Genomic DNA, 20,712 nt, shown 5'->3' with positions numbered 1-20,712 from the left:
GTCACGTCACGTCTTTCCATCCTTGTCTGTGTCCAAGGATATCCTTGTTTGTTCTTGTTTCAATCGATTCCAATGTCCAATGTTCTCATAGTCCAATCCAATGCTGTCATAGTGTTACCAACATTCACAAGTAAATGCATTTCAGATGGTGGTGCAAGTGTGGCGTGATGATTACCCCCCCCCCCCCCTCCACACACTCTCTCTTTCGTTCCCTTCCTGTTCCATTTTCATTGATACGGATGGTGGTGCAAACGTGATTATAATTATTACATGATTACCCCCCCCCCCCCCCCACACACACACACGTACAGCCCACTGAATAGTTAGCGCCGATAAGCGTTTCTGCTGAGAAGTCATTTGCAACACCTCTGTTGTTATGTCCCGGGGGCATCATGCATTCAACATGTGAGGACTAAGGTAGATTGATTGTGGTTCAAATAGGTGTGTCAGACTAATATACAATGTCATATATCACTTAAATGTCGGAATTACGTTAGTCGATTTGTAAGAAGAACTTTTCGGCACTTGAACATATACCGTCAAGTAACACATCCAAGTCTACTTCTTGTCAGTTCGTACCAGAGCTCAGATAAATACGCGAGGAGGTGAGGTAGATCGCCGAAGGATACACCCATTGGCAATTGGACACACATCTCCTATCTCTTATTGGATATGGTGCCATCGCGAGAATAAAGAATAAATCTCAATGTCGGAAAGAAAGAAAACACTGAAGGAGCAACAACAGATGTGAGAAATGAAGAAAATGGCCAGGCCAATGTGTGGGAACCAGAACCATGCAGAATGCTTTAATCATTACAGGAGACAACATACACCGACTTGAACTGACGTGAACTAGCCAGTGGATAACAATACCATGGCTGCAAAGCTCTTGTCTCGCCATTGTCTAGTCGTTTATAGCAGATAATTGAAAAGATTAAATTGTACAAGTACGCTGGTGAGAAAGTGTTAGTTCAACATAGCAGACTTCAGTGCTAAAAATGCTCTATTTTGAGTGGAATCCATAAGGGAATCGTAAAAAGGATTCCCACTAAGTTTCCCATGGGCTTTCGCGGCAGCAATAAAGCTGTTAGCCTGGTCGTCTGTAACATCCCTGAAATTATTGAAGGTGAGCTGCAGTGTGTAGAGGTTTGGCCAGCTGTGCAGAGCAGCCGTAATAGCTGGCAATGAAGCGGCTGTCAGACCACAGTTTGTCAGATCGACATCAGACATGTCTTTGCATTGCCTTAGTGCATGCAAAATATCTATAACAACTTCATCACCTAGATTGTAATTTTGAGACAGAGCTATATCATACAGGGTGCTAATATTGGATAGCTCAGTTGCTAAAGCGGAGCCAGAACTTTCAGGCAAACTACAATAACTAAGCTCAATCCTTCGCAAATCTGTGAGCTTTGAGAGCGCAGAGAAGAACTGAGAAGCTACAAGTGCATCGGTGCCACTGAAGTCGTTGTGGCTGAGCCTCAAGGTCTTCAGGCGTTTCCAGTGCTGTAGAGCTGTTGTGATGGCTGGTAGAACGGATGCAGTCAAACCACAGTAGATAAAGTCAACAGTGGATAGATTGCTACTACGGTGAAGTGCACGGGTGATTGCAGCCACATCATCACTTGAAAGGTCCACACTACCACGCAGTTTGATCTGTTGCAGTGTTGTGAGATTAGACAATGCACTGGCCAAAGCACCGGCGTTGCTAGTAGTCAGAATGCCAGACGTGAGTTCCAGGACACGAAGCTGGTGACATGTTGAGAGTGCAGCAATCAGAGAGGAGGACATTGGGGTGGTCCCTTCAGTCAGATTGGATAACCACACGAAGGTGGAGCGCACAGTCAGCTGGAGTAGATTTTTGGCTGAATGCTGTACAGCAGAGGTGAAAGTAGCCACATCACCGTGGCTATTGGGAGGAATACTGAATTCCAATACTCGGATCCCACTGCAGTTTGCTAATGATGAAGGGACACGACCATTATCGTACATCGACCAAAATTTTATGTCCACCCTCTGAACATCTTGGGGGTGATGGCGAAGGACTATGTCGATCGAGCGTATCTCTGCAGGATGATCAGTTGAGTCTATCGACACTTTTTGCTCAGACCTTAGCAATGCGCGTATTGACGACAGTGGGGAATTAACCATTTTTCGTTGCATTGCCAGCTCGGCGAAGGAGTGAAATGCTAGACTCTGAAGATAGCGTCGCTTGTCGTGTGACCTCTCGAAATATGCAGAAATGTTAGGTGGTTGAGCCAAGTCCTCAATATGAACATGTGATGTGTACCGATAAAAGTGGTGCAAAATGCCTTCTTCATCCTGTTCCTCTACCTTCTGTCGTGTTAATAACGAGTTCACGAGGCATTCGGCTTGTGCTGTATTCAGCTGGGCACAAAGCATGGTCCAGAATGTTCTCAAGTGTGCCGTTTCTGCACCGAGGATTTCTACTAGTCGAATAATACTGGGACTGTTCATGACATTGTGTGTGGGGTGTCTGGCAAGGTAGATTGCCGCCAGATATTCCTGAGTGGTCAGATGGCTGAACCGATGTTGTCTGAAAATTTTCCTTGATAGAGACTCCTCGCTTGTCACCAACAAACCTAGTTTGAAAGCATGTTCACTGAGAGAATGCTTCTGGAGATCGACATCGTTGAAAATCATCTGCTTCTCGGCAAGCATATTGAAGGCAAACTGTCCCATTTCCATCACCAGCAGTTGTGCCTCAACAGGTACCTCATTCCACTGCTTGTATTTGCGGCCGTATTTCCGGTTGATAATCTGCACGATCATCTGTTCAAACATGTCCGCCATGCACTGTGGCGCGTCCAAGCCAAAGTGGTACTGCACACACACTTCCTGTGCCATGAATGGGGTCGCCATCATGCCACTCAGATAAGCTGAACGATTGACTTCTGCGATCAGAGTCTCTGCTTTCTCCGGGCTAAGTGCGCTACTGATATACCTCTCCACATCATCTTGATTGAATCCCAATAGCTCGATGTGTTGGTGGAAGTGAGGTAATACTGACAACTGGAAGATGTCGGCACATGGTCGAGATGTTACTATGAGATGAATTCCCTGCAGCTCCTTGCCAAACAGTACATCATAGACAAAACTGCTCATGTCTTTCAGGTTCACCTCATCAAGACCATCTAAAATAAGAACTAGACTCTCAGGGTGTTCAGAAACATGATCACAAATCTCCTGCAGGGCATTGCTGTCTTCAATACCGATACCGTCTAGTCCAAGTAGCTTACTCAGAGATGTAGCCTTGTGCACGTCTGGGAAACGCAACTCTCTTGCAACAAGCAGTTTCTTGTTAGGCCACAGTTCACCGGCTGCCCATTTGATCGGTGCCACCCTCGTAAAAACAAACGACTTCCCGCACCCAGCACTAGCCATGACTATCGTCCCGAGAGTCTGACCTGTGCGATGGGATGATGGACCATGGTGGGTTCTGTCGAGAAGAGACTCCAAGTGGACGCTTTGCATTCTCTGCCCTGCGCGAGTGAAGGCATGCTCGGTCCGCCACATGTCGTCGGAGCTGGACTTGAATTCGTTCTTGAACTCTTCGCTTAGGTTCCTCTTTGGCAACATGACAAGGTTGATGTAGATGTTGTCAACAGTGTTGGCTGTTGTCGCTTCAAACATCGGCGAGTAGATTTCATTGGCCTTGCCGTAGCGAATCTTCAGTAAGTGCTCAGCGCGATCCACTGGACCAAAGCACACATGACAGTTAAGAGATCAGAAAAGAAGGTTGAAGCTTCTACTTGTAGTCCACCATGCTCCTGTGTTTCACCAAAAAAGAAGCAGAAAACTATCTTCCCTCTACTATCTCCGACCTGCAAAACTCGGCGCATGGTTTTAGTCCAATCAGTTGAAAAAGCTCACACTCCACAATCGAAAATAGTTGTTGATTCATCGACATACGTATCTAATATTGACTCAGTACGATGTTTTTTTATTTATTTTTTTAGGAAATTAGAGGCCACATGCCACTTACTGCTCTTTTCTCTCCGAAACTCAACACTTGCAAGCCAGATATGAAAGAAAGAAAAATCCTCAGTCACACCACCGGGACTCGAACCAGGGACCTTGCTATTCGCGAGCAATGCTCTAACCAACTGAGCTACAGTATGACTCTTATCCACAGTGATGGTAAATCTATCCTTCTTCGATCGATCCACATCTGGCTTGCAACATACTGGCAACTCACACCAATCAAGAGGGCCCTCGGCCATTCGCTTGATATCATGGGGAGCGCATCAAACTATGTCCACTGCGAGCAAATACAAATTGCAATTTCAAATTTGGACTTCATGGAGAATTTCAAAGTTTTAGGAAATTAGAGGCCACATGCCACTTACTGCTCTTTTCTCTCCGAAACTCAACACTTGCAAGCCAGATATGAAAGAAAGAAAAATCCTCAGTCACACCACCGGGACTCGAACCAGGGACCTTGCTATTCGCGAGCAATGCTCTAACCAACTGAGCTACAGTATGACTCTTATCCACAGTGATGGTAAATCTATCCTTCTTCGATCGATCCACATCTGGCTTGCAACATACTGGCAACTCACACCAATCAAGAGGGCCCTCGGCCATTCGCTTGATATCATGGGGAGCGCATCAAACTATGTCCACTGCGAGCAAATACAAATTGCAATTTCAAATTTGGACTTCATGGAGAATTTCAAGGTTTTAGGAAATTAGAGGCCACATGCCACTTACTGCTCTTTTCTCTCCGAAACTCAACACTTGCAAGCCAGATATGAAAGAAAGAAAAATCATCAGTCACACCACCGGGACTCGAAGGCCGAGGGCCCTCTTGATTGGTGTGAGTTGCCAGTATGTTGCAAGCCAGATGTGGATCGATCGAAGAAGGATAGATTTACCATCACTGTGGATAAGAGTCATACTGTAGCTCAGTTGGTTAGAGCATTGCTCGCGAATAGCAAGGTCCCTGGTTCGAGTCCCGGTGGTGTGACTGATGATTTTTCTTTCAGTACGAGGTCAATATAGGAAATAAAAGCCGAGTAAAAGACCGAGGCGGAGCCGAGGTCTTTTCCGAGGCTTTCATTTCCTATACCGACCAAGTACTAAGTCAATATTAGATTTATCACGACAAACAGTCGGTTTTTCAAATTCCAGAACTCTCCCGGTTTTATGATTGCACAACCGTTGCACCATCACCTACTCATACAGTGACCATGCTGCACTAGGCACCGTTCAACTGCGAAACCCATAAGCATGCAGTCAACTATAAGCAGTCAATATAGCGCTAAGGAGTGAAATATGCAGGAATATTTGACTGCTTAGGTATAGCGAAAATCAATGGGAATCAATACTAAGAGAGTGATAAAACTTTGTGTTGCTCAACAAGGACAATAGAGAGATCGGTTAGTCTGAATCACTCTCCTCTGAGTCGGAGATTGCAGCTTCTGGTGGAGGGGAATTGTCGCTGCACTGTCATCGCACTAGAGTGGATTCAGCTGCAGCAAGCACCGTCGCTGCTGAGATCAATCTCAAAATTGAAAATACAGTCAAACCTCGTTAGGACGAACACTGATAAGGCGAACTTTCCATTAGTACGAACTAAGGCCAATCCTATGGTTGGCCAGGCATCAATTCAAGTCAAAATTATTCGTTTACGACGAACTTCTGTACAGCGAACTTTCGCGAAGACGAACTATTTTCAAGTGTGATTTGAACAAAGTCAGTGTGGTCATGTACATGTAGTACGAACTTTCGGTCCACGAGCGTGCGCGTGGGCTGGCTGCTAAGAATAACATGCTTCCCATGTACCACAGCATGCACCTTCACGTAAATACAATCCATCTGAGATGCATTATCGATTTTTGTCAGATCTGGATAAGAAGAACTCCCGATAAGACAAACAAATTTGTTCAGTGCCTTGAAGTTCGTCCTAACGAGGTTTGACTGTCCCTTACAGTAGTGTATCTGTGGTGTGAATCAAGAAAACATGGGAGATAGGCAGTGGATAATATGGGAGATAGGCAGTGGATAATATGGGAGATAGGCAGTGGATAATATGGGAGATAGGCAGTGGATAATATGGGAGATAGGCAGTGGATAATATGGGAGATAGGCAGTGGATAATATGGGAGATAGGCAGTGGATAATATGGGAGATAGGCAGTGGATAATATGGGAGATAGGCAGTGGATAATATGGGAGATAGGCAGTGGATAATATGGGAGATAGGCAGTGGATAATATGGGAGATAGGCAGTGGATAATATGGGAGATAGGCAGTGGATAATATGGGAGATAGGCAGTGGATAATATGGGAGATAGGCAGTGGATAATATGGGAGATAGGCAGTGGATAATATGGGAGATAGGCAGTGGATAATATGGGAGATAAGCAGTGGATAATATGAGAGATAGGCAGTGGATAATTTTGCCTCTCGTTGATAGGTGCAAAACTGCCGAAGCAAACCGGTACTATAAATAAAGACTCTGAACCCCTGACCTTGATTTGCCTGGCAATGTCACAGTTTATTGTGTCTTTCCCCTCTTTGCCCCACCCCCCCACCCCCCCCCCCCCCACCCACCCACCCCCACCCCAGAGAGAATATGAACGAACCAATGCCCCCCCCCCGCCCCGCGTCTACGCCTTTTTTGCGTGCTGTAGCTCAAGAATCGAAACTGGGAAGAATGAAAGAGAATGCGGATTACAGCTAGTGCTGATTGAATCACAGTGAAGAGCGGTCACTGTCGCAGGGCCGACCTCGCTTATTGTGGTACTTTACAGAATATAGCACAAAGATACTGGATCTTACCTGATGGGCTGAAACCGTAGTCGACACTACAAACGTAATAGACACTGATGACAGCAATGATAAGGAGACTCAGCCCCGCCACCATTGCAAGGAATGGTTTGGGCTTCTGAGCTGGTACTGCCTCTGGTGCAGCTGATGATGATGCCTCATGCTCCGCTGCAGTTTCATTCCTCTCTTCTGCTCCATGACCCTCCTCTTCTCCGTGGCTCGCTGCTGCAACACACGCAAACACACATACACACACACACACACAAACACATACACACACACACATACACACACACACATACACACACGTGCACAAACACATACACGTGCACAAACGAGTACACACATGAGTATAGTAACACTCACAAAACAGAAAAAAGTTCACACACATGTCACGTATGTATGTACGAGTATATGGGCGCACCGACACGCAAAACAAGACTAAAGCATAGAGCAGTGAGGTAGGATGGGGGGGGGGGGGGCGCCACCCCCTCCCCCCCCCCCCCCCCAAACCTTTTGTCGCATGTAGGGCGGAAACTCGGTGAACATGTTTGTACGCGCAAGTCATGCACTCAGATCAATCGTAGTCCTATCTGCCCATGCCCATGCAGTGGACTTACTGACACATGTACATGACTTGACAGGCCCAGAAAGTGTCGACTGTGTGAAATCTAAAAGAAATGTTCGTTCCGCCGGTGTAAAGCGCAGTGTCTGTAAATACTGTAATTTCAGAAATTTTCGGTGTACTTTTATTTTCGGTACTTTCGGTGCGTCTGTTTCATACCTAAAATTTCAATACACCGAACAAACACTAACACACATAATCCAATAGGGTACTGCTTCTCTGTACCTAACATTTCTGTTCACCTAACCTAGCCTTTTGCCCTCATACCGAAAATATTGAGCACCGAAAATTTCTGAAATTAGAGTACTTTGCGTGCCGCCGGTGTAAAGCACAGTCACCACAAACTTGATAGTTGTTACTTCGTAGCTGCTGATGAAGTGTTTTCATCCCGGGCTGTTTCCTTCGAAATCGGAAAGTCTGGAGTACTTTGCTGTAGTCGGAGTCAGTTCTTCCCAATGTTCTAGTGCTGCGTTCTGGAGAAAACCGCTTTCCAGAAGAAAATGTTGAGACTAAAGCTGTGTTCCCAACTGGCGCGTGGACAAAGTAGGATCGCGGTTCATGCGTGCCTAAACGCGCGCTCAGGTTTTCACAAAAATCAGCAATCCGAGTCGCATTTAGCGCGTGCGACACCTTTGAGTACTAATTTTTTGACCCCGCCAGTCAAAGTGACTGGCATGTACGCTGGTACGCGCCTGATACGCGCTGACAATTCCAACATGTTGGAATTTCCATTTCAGTGCATTTCCGTACGCATGACGCCCCAAAAGCCAGCAAAAATACTCAGAAACGCGTGGTTTCACGCGTACACGCACCAGTTGTGAACACAGCTTTAAGGTTAGTACAGCAGGTCTTGCAGAGCCAAGATTGCAAGGTACGACTGGCCATAGTCTTTGGCGGTGGTGATAAATTTCAACAGTTTCATGAAGAAACAGAGCGCGAGACTTGTAGCCATCATTCGGTGATTTCCAAAAGATATCACCACTGACGGCAACATTAGTCGTCCACACCATCGTGGAACATCCGTTATCAGCGGAACATAACAAATGATTTTATATTGTAAAAAAAATCTACACTAGTCGTAGAGTTCTTATCACTAGCAGGAAATGAGTCTGGGATTCTTTTTTGTGCAATAGCTGAAATCAGGGAGTTCTTGAACATCAGCTTACCTCTCTGTCTTTGCCAGTAAGGTTTGCTCTATGATCAACTATCTTTCTTCATTATGGACGTATTCCGCATTCAGTTAATATTCCCTCTTTTGGATTTTGGCCCGGCTGTCAATCAGAGCTAGATATACAGAGGTCTCTGCATGCAATCTCTAGTGCTCAACATACATGTACATGATGCACAGCACTTTCACTATTATTGTCCAGATTCTAGTATTGTACTCGGTTTCCACGCTTGCTATAGAGTGCAATAAAAAAAATTAAAAAAATTACGGTGCGCGTGAGACTCGCCCAAAGGCCGAGTTTTTCGCATCCTCAGGAACGCCACCACCCTCTTGGATCAAGGCCACGATGCAGCTTCTAAGCGGTGGGAGGTGACTAGATCAGACCCACCACAAAGTGGCCAAAGACCGAAAATCCCATTCACTGCATCCATGTTTCCCTCATGCCCGGTCAGGTTCAAGTCCTGCTCGGAAGCGGAAGGATTTTTCCAGCCATGCTGCAACCCACAGTAGAGTGTAATACTTGAAGAACAAAATAATAAACTCTCCGTAGAAGGATCACCGGTGCACTGGTACATGTGCGAAGTGAATATACACCAGTATATGAGCAGGTCAGTGGCTGGAAGTCACCCCCCCCCCCCCCCTGACTAAAACATCTTCCTGGATGGAAAATTTGGGTAGGACACCGATCGAAGAAAGAAAAAGAGGGGGGGGGGGGGGGTGGGGGGTAGAGATAAAAAACCAAGCTGTGAAATGTCTACGGGAACAAGTTCATTGGAACGCACATCGGCTGCTTTCCAGATTCAAACAGTTTTCTGATATTTTTACCGGCACTGATTTTTGCAAACTTTTCCTTGAGAACAATTCTCAGCTTGTCTGACTTTTACTCGAATGAAAATGAGAGAAGCCCCATGACACCCCCATCGCCGGTTAGATGGGTGCAGCAAGGTGGTATGTTCGCGATGTCCATGTCAAAACATTCTCCGAAAGACTTTACAATGGAGCCAGTCCGTTGAGAACATTTGAAAATATGTACGTTTCGGAGCAGTCGACAAAAAAACGGGCGAGCAAGCTGAAGGTGGTCTTGAACAAATCTAATTTTCGGCACTGTGGTTACCCTCGACCCTGTTCTGTTCCATGTTGGCAATAGTTATGCCAAAAATCAATGGTCCTACTGGTTGTTAGGCTAGAGTGGATTTCACCTTTTCGAAATTTGAGAAAAATGGCAAAGACAAAAGAGGCGCGGTTTACGGTGCTATTCTCCATATCATGGTTGAAATCGCAAGTACTGGAATAAAACCCACTCGTTGCATTCATCACGAGTAAACCCCTCCGAGCTCGTCAAACACGAGTATGTTTCGCGTGGTCAGGATGGGACTCTAACCCAATTCCCCTTTCGCGTTGCTAATGGTCCCTAGTAAACGAAGGAAAACACCTGCAAAAAGCAAGACAGACTATGGGGCTAGATAAAACTATGTCCTTGTTCCTCACCATTTTCGTCTGGTCTCTGTGACACTGCTCTTCCATCACTGTCACCATTGCCACCGTCCACACCTGTTCGGGCTCGCCGACGTACGCTTGTGGTTGCCATGTCAACTGCGCTGGGTAAATCTGTAAGAAATATGGAAGCATGTGACAATGTAGCAATGTCACACCCTACAAATCAGAGTACACAATTTGTTGCATGGATGTTTGTTTTTGTTCATATGCATTTGGGGGGGGGGGGGGGGGGTGAGGTTGGAGAGAGAGCACAAGACTTGTCTCTCAAACATTCCCGATATATTTTTTCCTATTGCTAAACTTTAGTGAATTCGGGTCTCCTGGCATTCAATCAAACACGATTTTGTCGTCATGGAGACAACACAGATGAGCACCAGGCTTTCTGGTTGCCCATAGTTACTGACCAGTGGAAGCTACAGGATTTATCGGAATGCAATGAGTTCTGATCTAGTGAGATGTCTACTGTAGCTTCTTTTTGAAGACATATTCAGCCTATACACAGATCACTCACTCCATGAGGAACTTGCACTTCATACTGATTACCATGGCAACTGTCTACCAGCGAGGGTCCCTGGTTCGAGTCCTGGTTTGTGACAGTCAAATATTTTCTTCAGACTTTTCTCGTTTGCGTCTCTCCCTCAAACCAGTCAGTATCAACATGATCACCATTATTGAGCAATAGTATTAATACTGTAACTCGCCTAGACATGGTCGATCCTTCTCTGGTAGCTGGTTCAACATCTGGTGCACTCGAGTATGGTAGCCCATTTCGGCAACGACGTGACACAAGCGTTGGTATCCATGCAGCTCATTGGCCGAGATGATTTGAATCAGTTTCTTGTTGTGCGCTTTCCGACCTTCACGCTGTAGAGTGTCTTCCAGGTCTGCAACACTGTCAAAAGTGCGTAGCAGCTGGTTTTGCTGTGCTGCCTCCCGGAACATGTCGGCATCCAAAGACAGCAACCACGGATGTATGTCAGCAAGGAACTCGGGCGAGTCAAACGGTTTGCCTGCGGCAGCTAAACAAAGAAAAAAACACACACACATACACACATGTGCACATGCACATGCCCACGCACACACGCACGCGCGCACGCACACACACACACACGTGCACACGCGCGCGCGCACACACACACACACACACACACACACACACACAGAGTCAGAGAGAAGAAACATAACTCATTGTGGCCTGATTTATTCTGAAGTTGATATCTACATCTATGATTGTAGCAATGTGTTTCTCAACCATGACTACACACAATACAGTATAGCCATATAGCCACGACACATCAGTAGAAACAACTGAAGTAGCAGTTCTATTCCTACTGAGAGTGCCAAATATGAGAAATGCACTCCTGAAGCACCAGACCCACCATTGATACTGGTACTCCCCCCCCCCCCCCTCCCCCTCCCCCCCCCCCCCCAACACTCTCTTAGCTACCACCACTTTCATTCCTACTACTGCTCTCATGATCACCACTGCAGCCATCAGCAGCTACAACAGTCTCGGCCAAAAAAAAGAGATAAATCATTACAAAATAAAGCCACGTCAAGAACTAAGGACGCAAGTTTCGGAAAAGTAAAATCCAGGCTGCTCTCCACAGAGAGTCCAAAAATATAGGTAGATAACATGAGAGAACCGAAAATGTTGTGCATTTCCTCAAGATCAGTGATCTCTGAATGTCACCATCAACACGGCGTTATCAATCCCCTGGATAGAAACACAGCCGGTCTCGCGAAGCCGCACGGGAACATACACGAATTGGCCGTGCTCTAAGGTTGACTGGGTCTGACAACCAGAGCAGGAGACCCTCATTGTTTGGTGTTTTAGTCACCCAGGTTGGCTATCCAGCTTGATACTTTAACTCCCTGACATCATTATACCATGCAATGGTCGGAAACCAACACAATTTAAATCAAAACCCTTTCTCAGCATTGAAACTTTCCCAAGTGTACAATGTACGTCGATCCAGAAACTCATTGCCACAACTATTCATGCTGCACATTCTGGTAAAGAAGAGAAATGTATTTTAGCAATTGTGACGAACTTACCAGGCACATTCTCATCTTCCATCTCGCTGAAGCTGTGCGCAGGGATAACTCGGTGCGGACTTTCCTACACAGCAGGTGCACGAAAACCCAATGGACAGAGCGACAAGTGAGCAACTCAATGTCATGAAAAACGGTATCATGATATACACAGGTACAGTTCACTTTCAACAGGAAAATATTGCGCGAGAAATCATTTCTCGCCTATCTCCCTGGATTCGACAGGCGAGAGATAGTACATCCAAGAGAAGTGATATGAATTAATCATACTGTTGTGGACATGGAAATCCGGTCGCACGGCTTGCGGCCCCAGGGTGCTGGCCATGCAGCCGTGGATAAGCGGTACACACATGCATTTTATGCGCTGCAGCGCGCTAGTCGCATCGGATCAACATGTGCCCTGCACGCAGCGTTATGTACGCGCTGAGGGCGCCGGCCCCGGTCAATCGACCAGATTTCCATGTCCACGACAGTACATTCCTTTCTGGCGATACGCAATGGGCTTACACCATAGCCGCCACACTAACTAGTCACACTTGTTGAGTAATATTTTTAAAATATTTAAATTTGTTATTATTTTTGCAAATAACGCTGAGTAATTACACAATGTATAAAAACCAGCATTTGCAAAATTTATATTTGTTAGGTAGCTACAAACTATCATGGTGCAAACGCCAGCAGGAAATCAAGGGGCGGGGGGGGGGGGGGGGGGGAGCACACAGCAATCGCAGCCAAAGCAGTGGCGCAGCTAAACCGGCAATGGGTCCAGTTATCAACACTACCCACGTGCGCCAAATGACGCTAGACCCGCAGTACACGTGGAGCTATCACTGCCAAAACTGCAATACACCAAAAATCGTGAATGCTCACACTGCGGCAAACTAACGTCATCGCTGTACCAAAGCATGACATTCAGTCATCCATACAGAACAACTGTCCCGAATACGGCAGCAGTGGTTAGAGTCTCTCAATGAATATCAGAACCAGGTTCTAGTAGTCACCCCATACAGAACAGCGTTACATCACTCTGAGCAGGACACTGGTATACGTTCTAAACTGGGACAACAGTAGGAGCCAATATAGGACTATTAGTACAACTGAAGCATCGTAAATAAAAACGATAGTGTGAGCAAAACTCATTACATCATCTTCTCCAGCATTGAAAACCCACCACTGGTGTCTACGCCAGCAACAGCGGAATGGCCAGAAACAGAATCTCCAACCGGGACCAGCAACAATCACGCCCACTCTCCCCCCCCCCCCCCCACCACCCACCACCAGCACCCATACACAAACACACTCACTCCCCCTCCCCCCCCCCCCCCCAAACATACACACCAACACCCCCCCCCCCCCTCACACACACACACACACCACACACTCACACACACACACACACACACGCACGCCCACACACACCTCACTCCCCCCCCCCCCACCCACCCACTCACTCACCCACATGCACAGACACCGTGTACCATGTATACGCCTGTCGCAAGAGAGGCCCACTAATTTGCAAATGTACTCAAACTGGATGTGCACCCACAAAATTTATTTTCTCTTATACACTGTCGCCACGATAGCGGAGGACAAGATCCGAATAAAACAGATCAAGACTAGCGCCAGATAACTGTCTAACCCACACGACTGGGGAAGCCACCTGAATCGACCCCCTAGTGCACACCTGGTCTACACTACACGGAGTACACCGGAATTGGACGGCAAAGACAGTCACCTCTGCACATCATACTCTTGCTGGGGTAACCAGTATAGACAACACGCTCATTTTGTCATCACCTGCACCATCTCCACCACTGCAGTATATTTACACGTGTTTGGACACACATCAGCATGCTGACCTGCACAAACCAGTCACTGTCCTCACACACAGACATTGTGCCGGCACGCTACCCATGCGTTTCTGCACAAACAGCTCTTCTGCATGCGCATGCTTTCCATGCCTGGGCGCACACCCAGCACATCTGTGCGCACCCACACGTCACATCTGTGCGCGCACATGCCACATCTGTGCACCCACATGTCACATCTATGCACGCACACGGCACATCCGTGCACGCATGCTACCCCTACCCATACGATGCACATGAATGACTGATGTATAAAAAGAGTGCCCGCACACATGGACAGCAGCCACCAGATGCAGCCTGCTGAATTGTATACTTTGACATAGCAATGTTTACATACATAACTGCGGGCTGCATAGTATGAAAAGTAAATACCGCATGCAATGCTCTTCCCACACAAACTCAGTGTATGTTATAATTGTATGATGCAATGCTTGCGACATGCTTGTGTGCTTATTAGACACACAGTGCATTCCATTACGCAATTCTCTGCAAAGTACGAGAAATTCGCAGCACCTCCCCCCCCCCCCCCTTCCTGCATCCAGCCGCTTAGAAACACACACACATACACACACACACACTTGAGCGCACGGATGCACTCGCAGACCTTTGACCTATATACATAATTACGCCAACAGCCGCCCTGTAACTGGGTGCATGCCATCATACCAAAATAATGTCGTCAACTTTTGTAGTTGCACACTCTGGGGGCAGCAGGGGTGAGATTCCTGGATGCACGTTTGCAGTACGAATGCTCCAATACTAGTACAGCCATGTACTACTAAACCAGAAAATGAATAATTTTAATTGTAACAGCTGTGTAATTTAGATGAACTAAGGAACCCTACCCCTGCAAGAATGTTACTCTGCCCCATGCAAGATGAAGTCTTCGTGTGCATGCAACGGATTATTATTATAGACGCGTAGTCCGCATTGAGCACGGGAGCACGTGCACCCCCCCCCCCCCACACCTAAATGTTTCGACCTACGCCTCTGAGTACGAATACAAATACTGTCGAAAGTCACTATTAGTTTTCAATGAAGGCACATTTGTCTGGGGCGAAGTCGGGGATTCGCCCCATACGTTGCATTTCGCGTGGCAAGACAATATTGGAAAGTGGAAAAATGGGAGACAGGGTAACTGTTTTCCATGCCCCCCCCCCCCTACTATTTTGATGGGGTTGGAACCCTGACTATGAATGACATGCGCCAGCCATCTTACACATATGCGTCTGTGCAAACACCTGAAAAGGACACCAGCTACATGTCCGCCCCGGGTTTAGACCATTTCCTCAGATCATATTCACGTCAACTAGTCTCAGTGTGTAGGATGAATGCAACTGGACCATTCATTAAATTTTGATGACGAGTTACGTTATCAGGGGCGACAGGGGGGGGGGGGGACAAGTGTTTCCATAGCCAACCCTGCTTATTGCACTTGGACGTACAGTCGTGTGCTGCAGCGCAAGTGCACTACTACGCAAGTTTTATGCCATAAATACTGTCCTGGACATTCATATCCGGTCGATTGACCGGGGCCGGCGCCCTCAGCGCGTACAGAACGCTGCGTGCAGGGCACATGTTGATCCGATGCGACTAGCGCGCTGCAGCGCATAAAATGCATGTGTGTACCGCTTATCCACGGCTGCAGGGCCAGCACAATGTCAATGGGGCCGCTAGACGTGCGACAGGATTTCCATGCTCACAACAGTCAGTATGTTACTACAACGGATTCACTCAAATATCCAAGAATTCTTTGCGCAGAGCTTATACACAACAGCGCACACTTACCTCGACTGGCTCGAGAGGATAATCTTCCCCGGATTTTCCACCGCAAAGTGTGGTGTTGCTTTGCAGCGACGCTCCACACCGGAGACTAGACTGAACGACTGGATCGTAGGACGCTACGGTGCCGATAGAGTCAAACCTGCAGCTAAAGTATTCAGCGTAATCACTAGGGAAATGCTGAATTACTCATTCAAGGACCAAAATAAAGATCCTTCTTTGATTCCTAGCTGCTCTCACTCTCAGGCTGGAGCGTAGAAAATCTACGGGTCGGTGTAGTGGAATAGGCACCCACAGACTCGACTACACTTCAACCTGCTGTGCGTGTACAAGACGTGAAGACTTGAACGTTCGCAGTGCTCATACCAGGTGTGTCAACACCAACACAAACAAACTAATTACTTCTCTCCGCATCATGTAGACCTGGTAGACTAGACTCAGATTACAGTACAATCATGTAGGGAGTCGTACAAACCTGAAGTCTCCGGGGTGAAGATTCTACGACTCACTGCCTGTGACTGTCCAGACTGTCTTGAGCCAGTTGAGGCAGAGTGACAGTCTGCAGACGAGTCCGAGGCCGGGGATGCAGGTGACGTAACTGTCGTTTGTTTAGGGCAAAAAGAAGAATTTTTCGTTTTATGACAGTTTTCATGTCCATGCACATACATACATACTTTATGCAACAGCCGCGCCGAAACGGCAAAACGCCAAAAGCTCAAAAGAACAAAATAATACCGGTAATTGTCAAGCCAAGAGATCTACATGATCATACATCTAACTAGATTAACAGTTTACTACTTGCTACGCTGATCAGGATGGATACGTCGCCTCAGCAGCCCACAGTTCTATGTCACACCCAGCAGCCTTCCTTTCACTATACCGCTGGCTGAATTTCAATTATCGAGGTTTGTGAAGTATTTGTCTTGTGCCGCTAGCAATCTTCAGATGTGACGTTAGACGTTCGTGATGATTTGTTGGCTTTCACTTGGCGTCTACTTTTCACCTATCTTTGTCACTACCTCAGTACCATTTGTGACGTGTAAACTAGCGCAACCTATTCCTGTGTACCTCTCCTTCTCATTGTGAATGATTTAGCACTTGTGATAGTTGTGTCTGGTAGGGTTCAGAACACCTCCATTCTGCACTATTCCTTTTGTGTTGATATGTCACATAATATGTCAACTAACTCACATATTATGTGAGTTAGTTGAGTGTTTACACCTCAGTGCGCCAATATCTTGTCTATAAAAATAGCTAAACCCCTTCATTCAACAACTGCTTCTCCTCTGATGAGTTCCCCGTTATTATCCCTATGGAACGAAACAAGACTTGTCAGGAGTACTACTACTTGCTTTCGTGGAGTGTGGCTGGTGAACTGTTCGTGCGGTGATCTGCAAGCGTCGTATGGTCTCGTCGGGTCAAAATGAAAAACCTACTACTACGATAATATTATCATTATCACGGTTCACCTAGTACCTGGCTTTACATTTTCGTTGATTTTGATCCGCTTTGCAATTTGCGGGATTTGGTGCGCACGGTACGGAGTTTGATCTGCGGCTTGCTGTACCGGTATGCGAGCATGGACTGGAAAACAAACAAAAAATCTTTATTTTGTATGCGCGCATTTTGCATAGCACGGACGTCACCATGGTCACCAGTCCTTCGGACTCGCTATATCGCGTATGCGACGTATCGATCGCCACTTCAGATGATCACTCCGCGATCCGGTTCACATGGTTCATAGTCAGAGAGCTAGCCTGTAGACCCAGGTGCTCGAAGTCCGTACACTTTTACAGTGTGTGTTTGCCGAGCTGAAACTCGCACTAGCAATGATCACTTGCCAGAATCCTGCTCGTGGATGGAAGGTATCTTGTCCAAGTTTGTTCTGAGGCCAGGCTCGATTGAACCAGGCCATCTTTCGATCCGATCTGTTTCTCTGCAGTTCGCTGATTTTTCATATCAAATTTTGGTGTCGCAGAGGGTACTCTAAGTCCGTACTGATCAGAGGTGACTCGAAATACACACATATTTCTGCTAATTGCTAACTTGCAATCCCTCGGTTACGACGAAAGCACCGAAGGGATATGTTTGGCATGTGCCTCCACCAGTGTTTCTTGCAAAAGCGGAGTTTGTTGCCGAAATGCGAGCTGTTTTAGTCGGCTCAGAGAAGAAGCAGCTGCGCTGTGAAAACCGCGGGAAAACAGTGGTGGAGATGCCAGGAGTGTCAACCTTTCTGCAAGGATTGGTGGTTCTCTGTAAATTCTTCTCCTCTGGCCATTGTCAGCTCTAAGCTGGCTCTTGATGATTGAGTGAAGGTCTGTTTGACGCTGTGTCCGTTCGAAATCGGTCTTGGCAAAGTTGATTTTTTCATGAAATGTAACCCAATTTGTATTTCGTATGGACACTCGAAAACCCACTCGCGTGGTATGGGACTTCTGCTTATCGTAGATCCCTGAAAATTGCTACGCGAGGAGAACATACCACACTGTCCCCTCCATAAAATATTTGAGTCGAATACAATAACAGAACATGAAATTATGGGCGTACGAACTTAGGATACCATGTACGGACTTCGAGCACCTGGGTCTACCATGTGTACAGACTGTAGTCAGGTCTACGGGTTTGTACGGCTCCCTGATCATGGTCTACCGGTCATCATGTAGTCTACAACAGTACAAGACTACATGATGCGGAGAGAACTTATGAAGTAACATAGTTACCGTAGTTGTCTTTATCATGTCTTGACTCTTGGCAACTAACTTGGTTACTTACTGGAGTCTTGGTTTTGTTACACCTGCTAACACGAGCACTTCGAACGTTTATACTTTATAGTCTTCCATGGTCTTCACATTCACACAAGGCTGACGTGTAGTCGAGTCTGTGTCTGCCTATTGCACTACACCGCGCCGTGCGCTCCATTGGGAGTGCAGCAAGAAATCAAAGAAGGATCATTATTTTGGTCCTTGAATGAGTAATTCAGCATTCTCGAATTCTAGCTGGAAAGCGTCCTCATTTCCCTAGTGATTACGCTGAATACTTTAGCGTCAGGTTTGACTCTATCGGCACCGTAGCGTCCTACGATCCAGTCGTTCAGTCTAGTGTCCGGTGTGGAGCGTCGCTGCAAAGCAACACCACACTTTGCGGTGGAAAATCCGGGGAAGAAATCCTCTCGAGGTAAGTGTGTGCGAGACGCGCTGGAGTCACATTACGGTCGGTACAGTCTGTCCAGGTGACCCAGCGCATCTGGTACGATTGCCCGTTGCTCGCTGTTGTGTATGAGCTCAGCGCAAAGGATTCTTGGATTATTACAAATAATTGAATGAATCCATTGTAATAACTATAATTATGGCGTAAAATTTGCGTAATACTCTTTCCCTGTAGCACAGAACTGTGCGTACTACAAAGTTGTGGTGCAATAAACAGGGTTGGCTATGGAAGAAAATGTATTTCCGGACGTGCCCCTGATAACGTTATCAAATGAACGCTCCATTTGCATTCAGTCTGCACGCTGAGACGTATTGACGTGGATAGGACCTGCGAAGAGGCCTAGATGTCTCATGCTTTGCATGCACAGGAAGACTTCAATTATTTGTATGGGCAGAGTAACACTGTTGCAGGGTAGGGTTACATAGTACTACTGTCGTGGACATGGAAATCCAGTCGAATGACCGGGGCCGGCGCCTTCAGCGCGTACAGAACGTAACGTTGTTGCACGCAATGTTATGTTGATCCGATGCGACCAGCGAGCGCATATGTACCGCTTACCCATGGCTGCATGGCCAGCGCCCTGGGGCAGCTAGACGGGCGACCGGATTTCCATGTCCGCGACTGTAGTCACTAAGTTCATCTAGATTGCACAGTTGTAACCATTGAAATTCACACTCTGGTTAGCTGGTACAGTGCCGCACGATGAAATCCAGTCTTGTCACTCAAGTTGGAGCCTTGCCTCATTTCGCAGTCCAGTGTTCGCAGGTCTAGGGCTGCGCAACGCCCGGCGCGTACTTGAGTGACGCTACTGGATTTCATTGAGCAGCACAGTGTATGATTGTACTGCAGTGCTGGCAACTGACATCCGACCCCCTGAGCGGTGGGTTCACATTCTAGCGGTCTCTGTTTCGTAGTTTTACCATCCCGTGTTGGGTCTTTGCGATATGAGAGCGCACCGCTCAGGGGGTCGGATTTCAGTTGCCAGCAGTGTCGTAAGGCAACATTGCTTCTGCAAGCTTGCATCGAGAACACTCACCCCAGCCCCAAGAGTGTACAACTACAAGTGGCATTTTGTTCAATGCAATACTGGCAGTTGTAGTGCAGGTGTGGTGTTTGGACGTGTTCGTCACCAATGTGCTTGTAGGTTACAGGGTGGACGAGTGCATCCATTTTTTGTGGGGGGGGGGGGGGGACGCAAGCGAGTGCGTGTGGTGTGCGTTGCGAAAGGCTGCCTTCTTGCCAAAGCATTTGAAGTTGGACTGGTTCCGACTCCACAATCCAGTGTGTCTTGGCTATAATTGTAGCTTTCATGGCTGAGGTTGTTGGTATGTCTGTTGGCTCTGGGTTCCCAGCACTCCGTAGCCAAGGCTGGTTGGTAAAGTAACCACAAATTCACTTCAAGGTACCAGTGCATCTAGTGTCTGCTTCTATCAAAGCAGCGTGCTTTCTATACTGGTTACCCCAGCAAGTGTAGGGTGTGCATAGGTAACTGTCTTGGCCGTTTTATGCTGATGTACTCTGTGTGGTGTAGACCTGGTGTGCATTGGTGGTCGATTCACATGGCTTCGCCAGTTGTGTGGATTGGACAGTTATCCGGCGCCAGTCTTGATCTGTCTTATTCAGATCTTGTCCGCTATCGTTGTTATAAGAGAAAGGTCGGCCAGAACATGTTCTGCTTGCTCCGGCCTCCAGGCCAGAGCAGACTGAGCAGTTACA

At 47.0% G+C, this 20,712-nt stretch overlaps 2 protein-coding genes across 5 annotated transcripts in view; one reads left to right on the top strand and one right to left on the bottom strand.

The window, feature by feature from the left end:
- Positions 1-606: 606 nt before the first annotated feature.
- On the bottom strand, positions 607-16,278 carry LOC135819755 (uncharacterized). 2 transcript variants are annotated; one of them, XM_065333017.1, is made up of 6 exons: positions 15,796-16,278; positions 12,143-12,206; positions 10,786-11,103; positions 10,076-10,195; positions 6,807-7,019; positions 607-3,716 (listed from the first exon to the last, which is right to left on the bottom strand). In XM_065333017.1, exons 2-6 carry the CDS (start codon positions 12,162-12,164, stop codon positions 967-969), a joined length of 3,423 nt encoding a protein of 1,140 aa, XP_065189089.1. In that variant the 5' UTR covers positions 12,165-12,206; positions 15,796-16,278; the 3' UTR covers positions 607-966. The 2 variants fall into 2 exon arrangements, with proteins under 2 accessions (XP_065189089.1, XP_065189090.1); XM_065333018.1 differs by having other exon boundaries at positions 6,807-7,016.
- Positions 16,279-18,495: 2,217 nt separating this feature from the next.
- Positions 18,496-20,712, top strand: part of LOC135819753 (uncharacterized) — a 38,545-nt gene continuing 36,328 nt past the window's right edge. For 2 of the 3 annotated variants that reach the window (XM_065333013.1, XM_065333015.1), the window contains exon 1: positions 18,496-18,963. The gene's annotated coding sequence lies outside the window, so the exon portion shown is untranslated. The remainder of the gene's footprint in view (positions 18,964-20,712) is intronic. The other variant, XM_065333014.1, reaches the window with a different exon arrangement.

The sequence above is a fragment of the Sycon ciliatum genome, chromosome 6 (assembly GCF_964019385.1).
Source record: "Sycon ciliatum chromosome 6, ocSycCili1.1, whole genome shotgun sequence".
In the NCBI taxonomy this organism is placed as follows: domain Eukaryota; kingdom Metazoa; phylum Porifera; class Calcarea; order Leucosolenida; family Sycettidae; genus Sycon; species Sycon ciliatum.
This window is presented reverse-complemented; position numbering and strand designations above follow the sequence as displayed.

Coding starts and splice junctions, on each gene's coding strand:
- LOC135819755 (XM_065333017.1), bottom strand. CDS start 12,164: ATGGAAGATGAGAATGTGCCTG. Junction 11,104..12,142: donor GGAAGATGAGAATGTGCCTG/GTAAGTTCGTCA, acceptor TTCTTTGTTTAG/CTGCCGCAGGCAAACCGTTT. Junction 10,196..10,785: donor GAAGGATCGACCATGTCTAG/GCGAGTTACAGT, acceptor TATTTCTTACAG/ATTTACCCAGCGCAGTTGAC.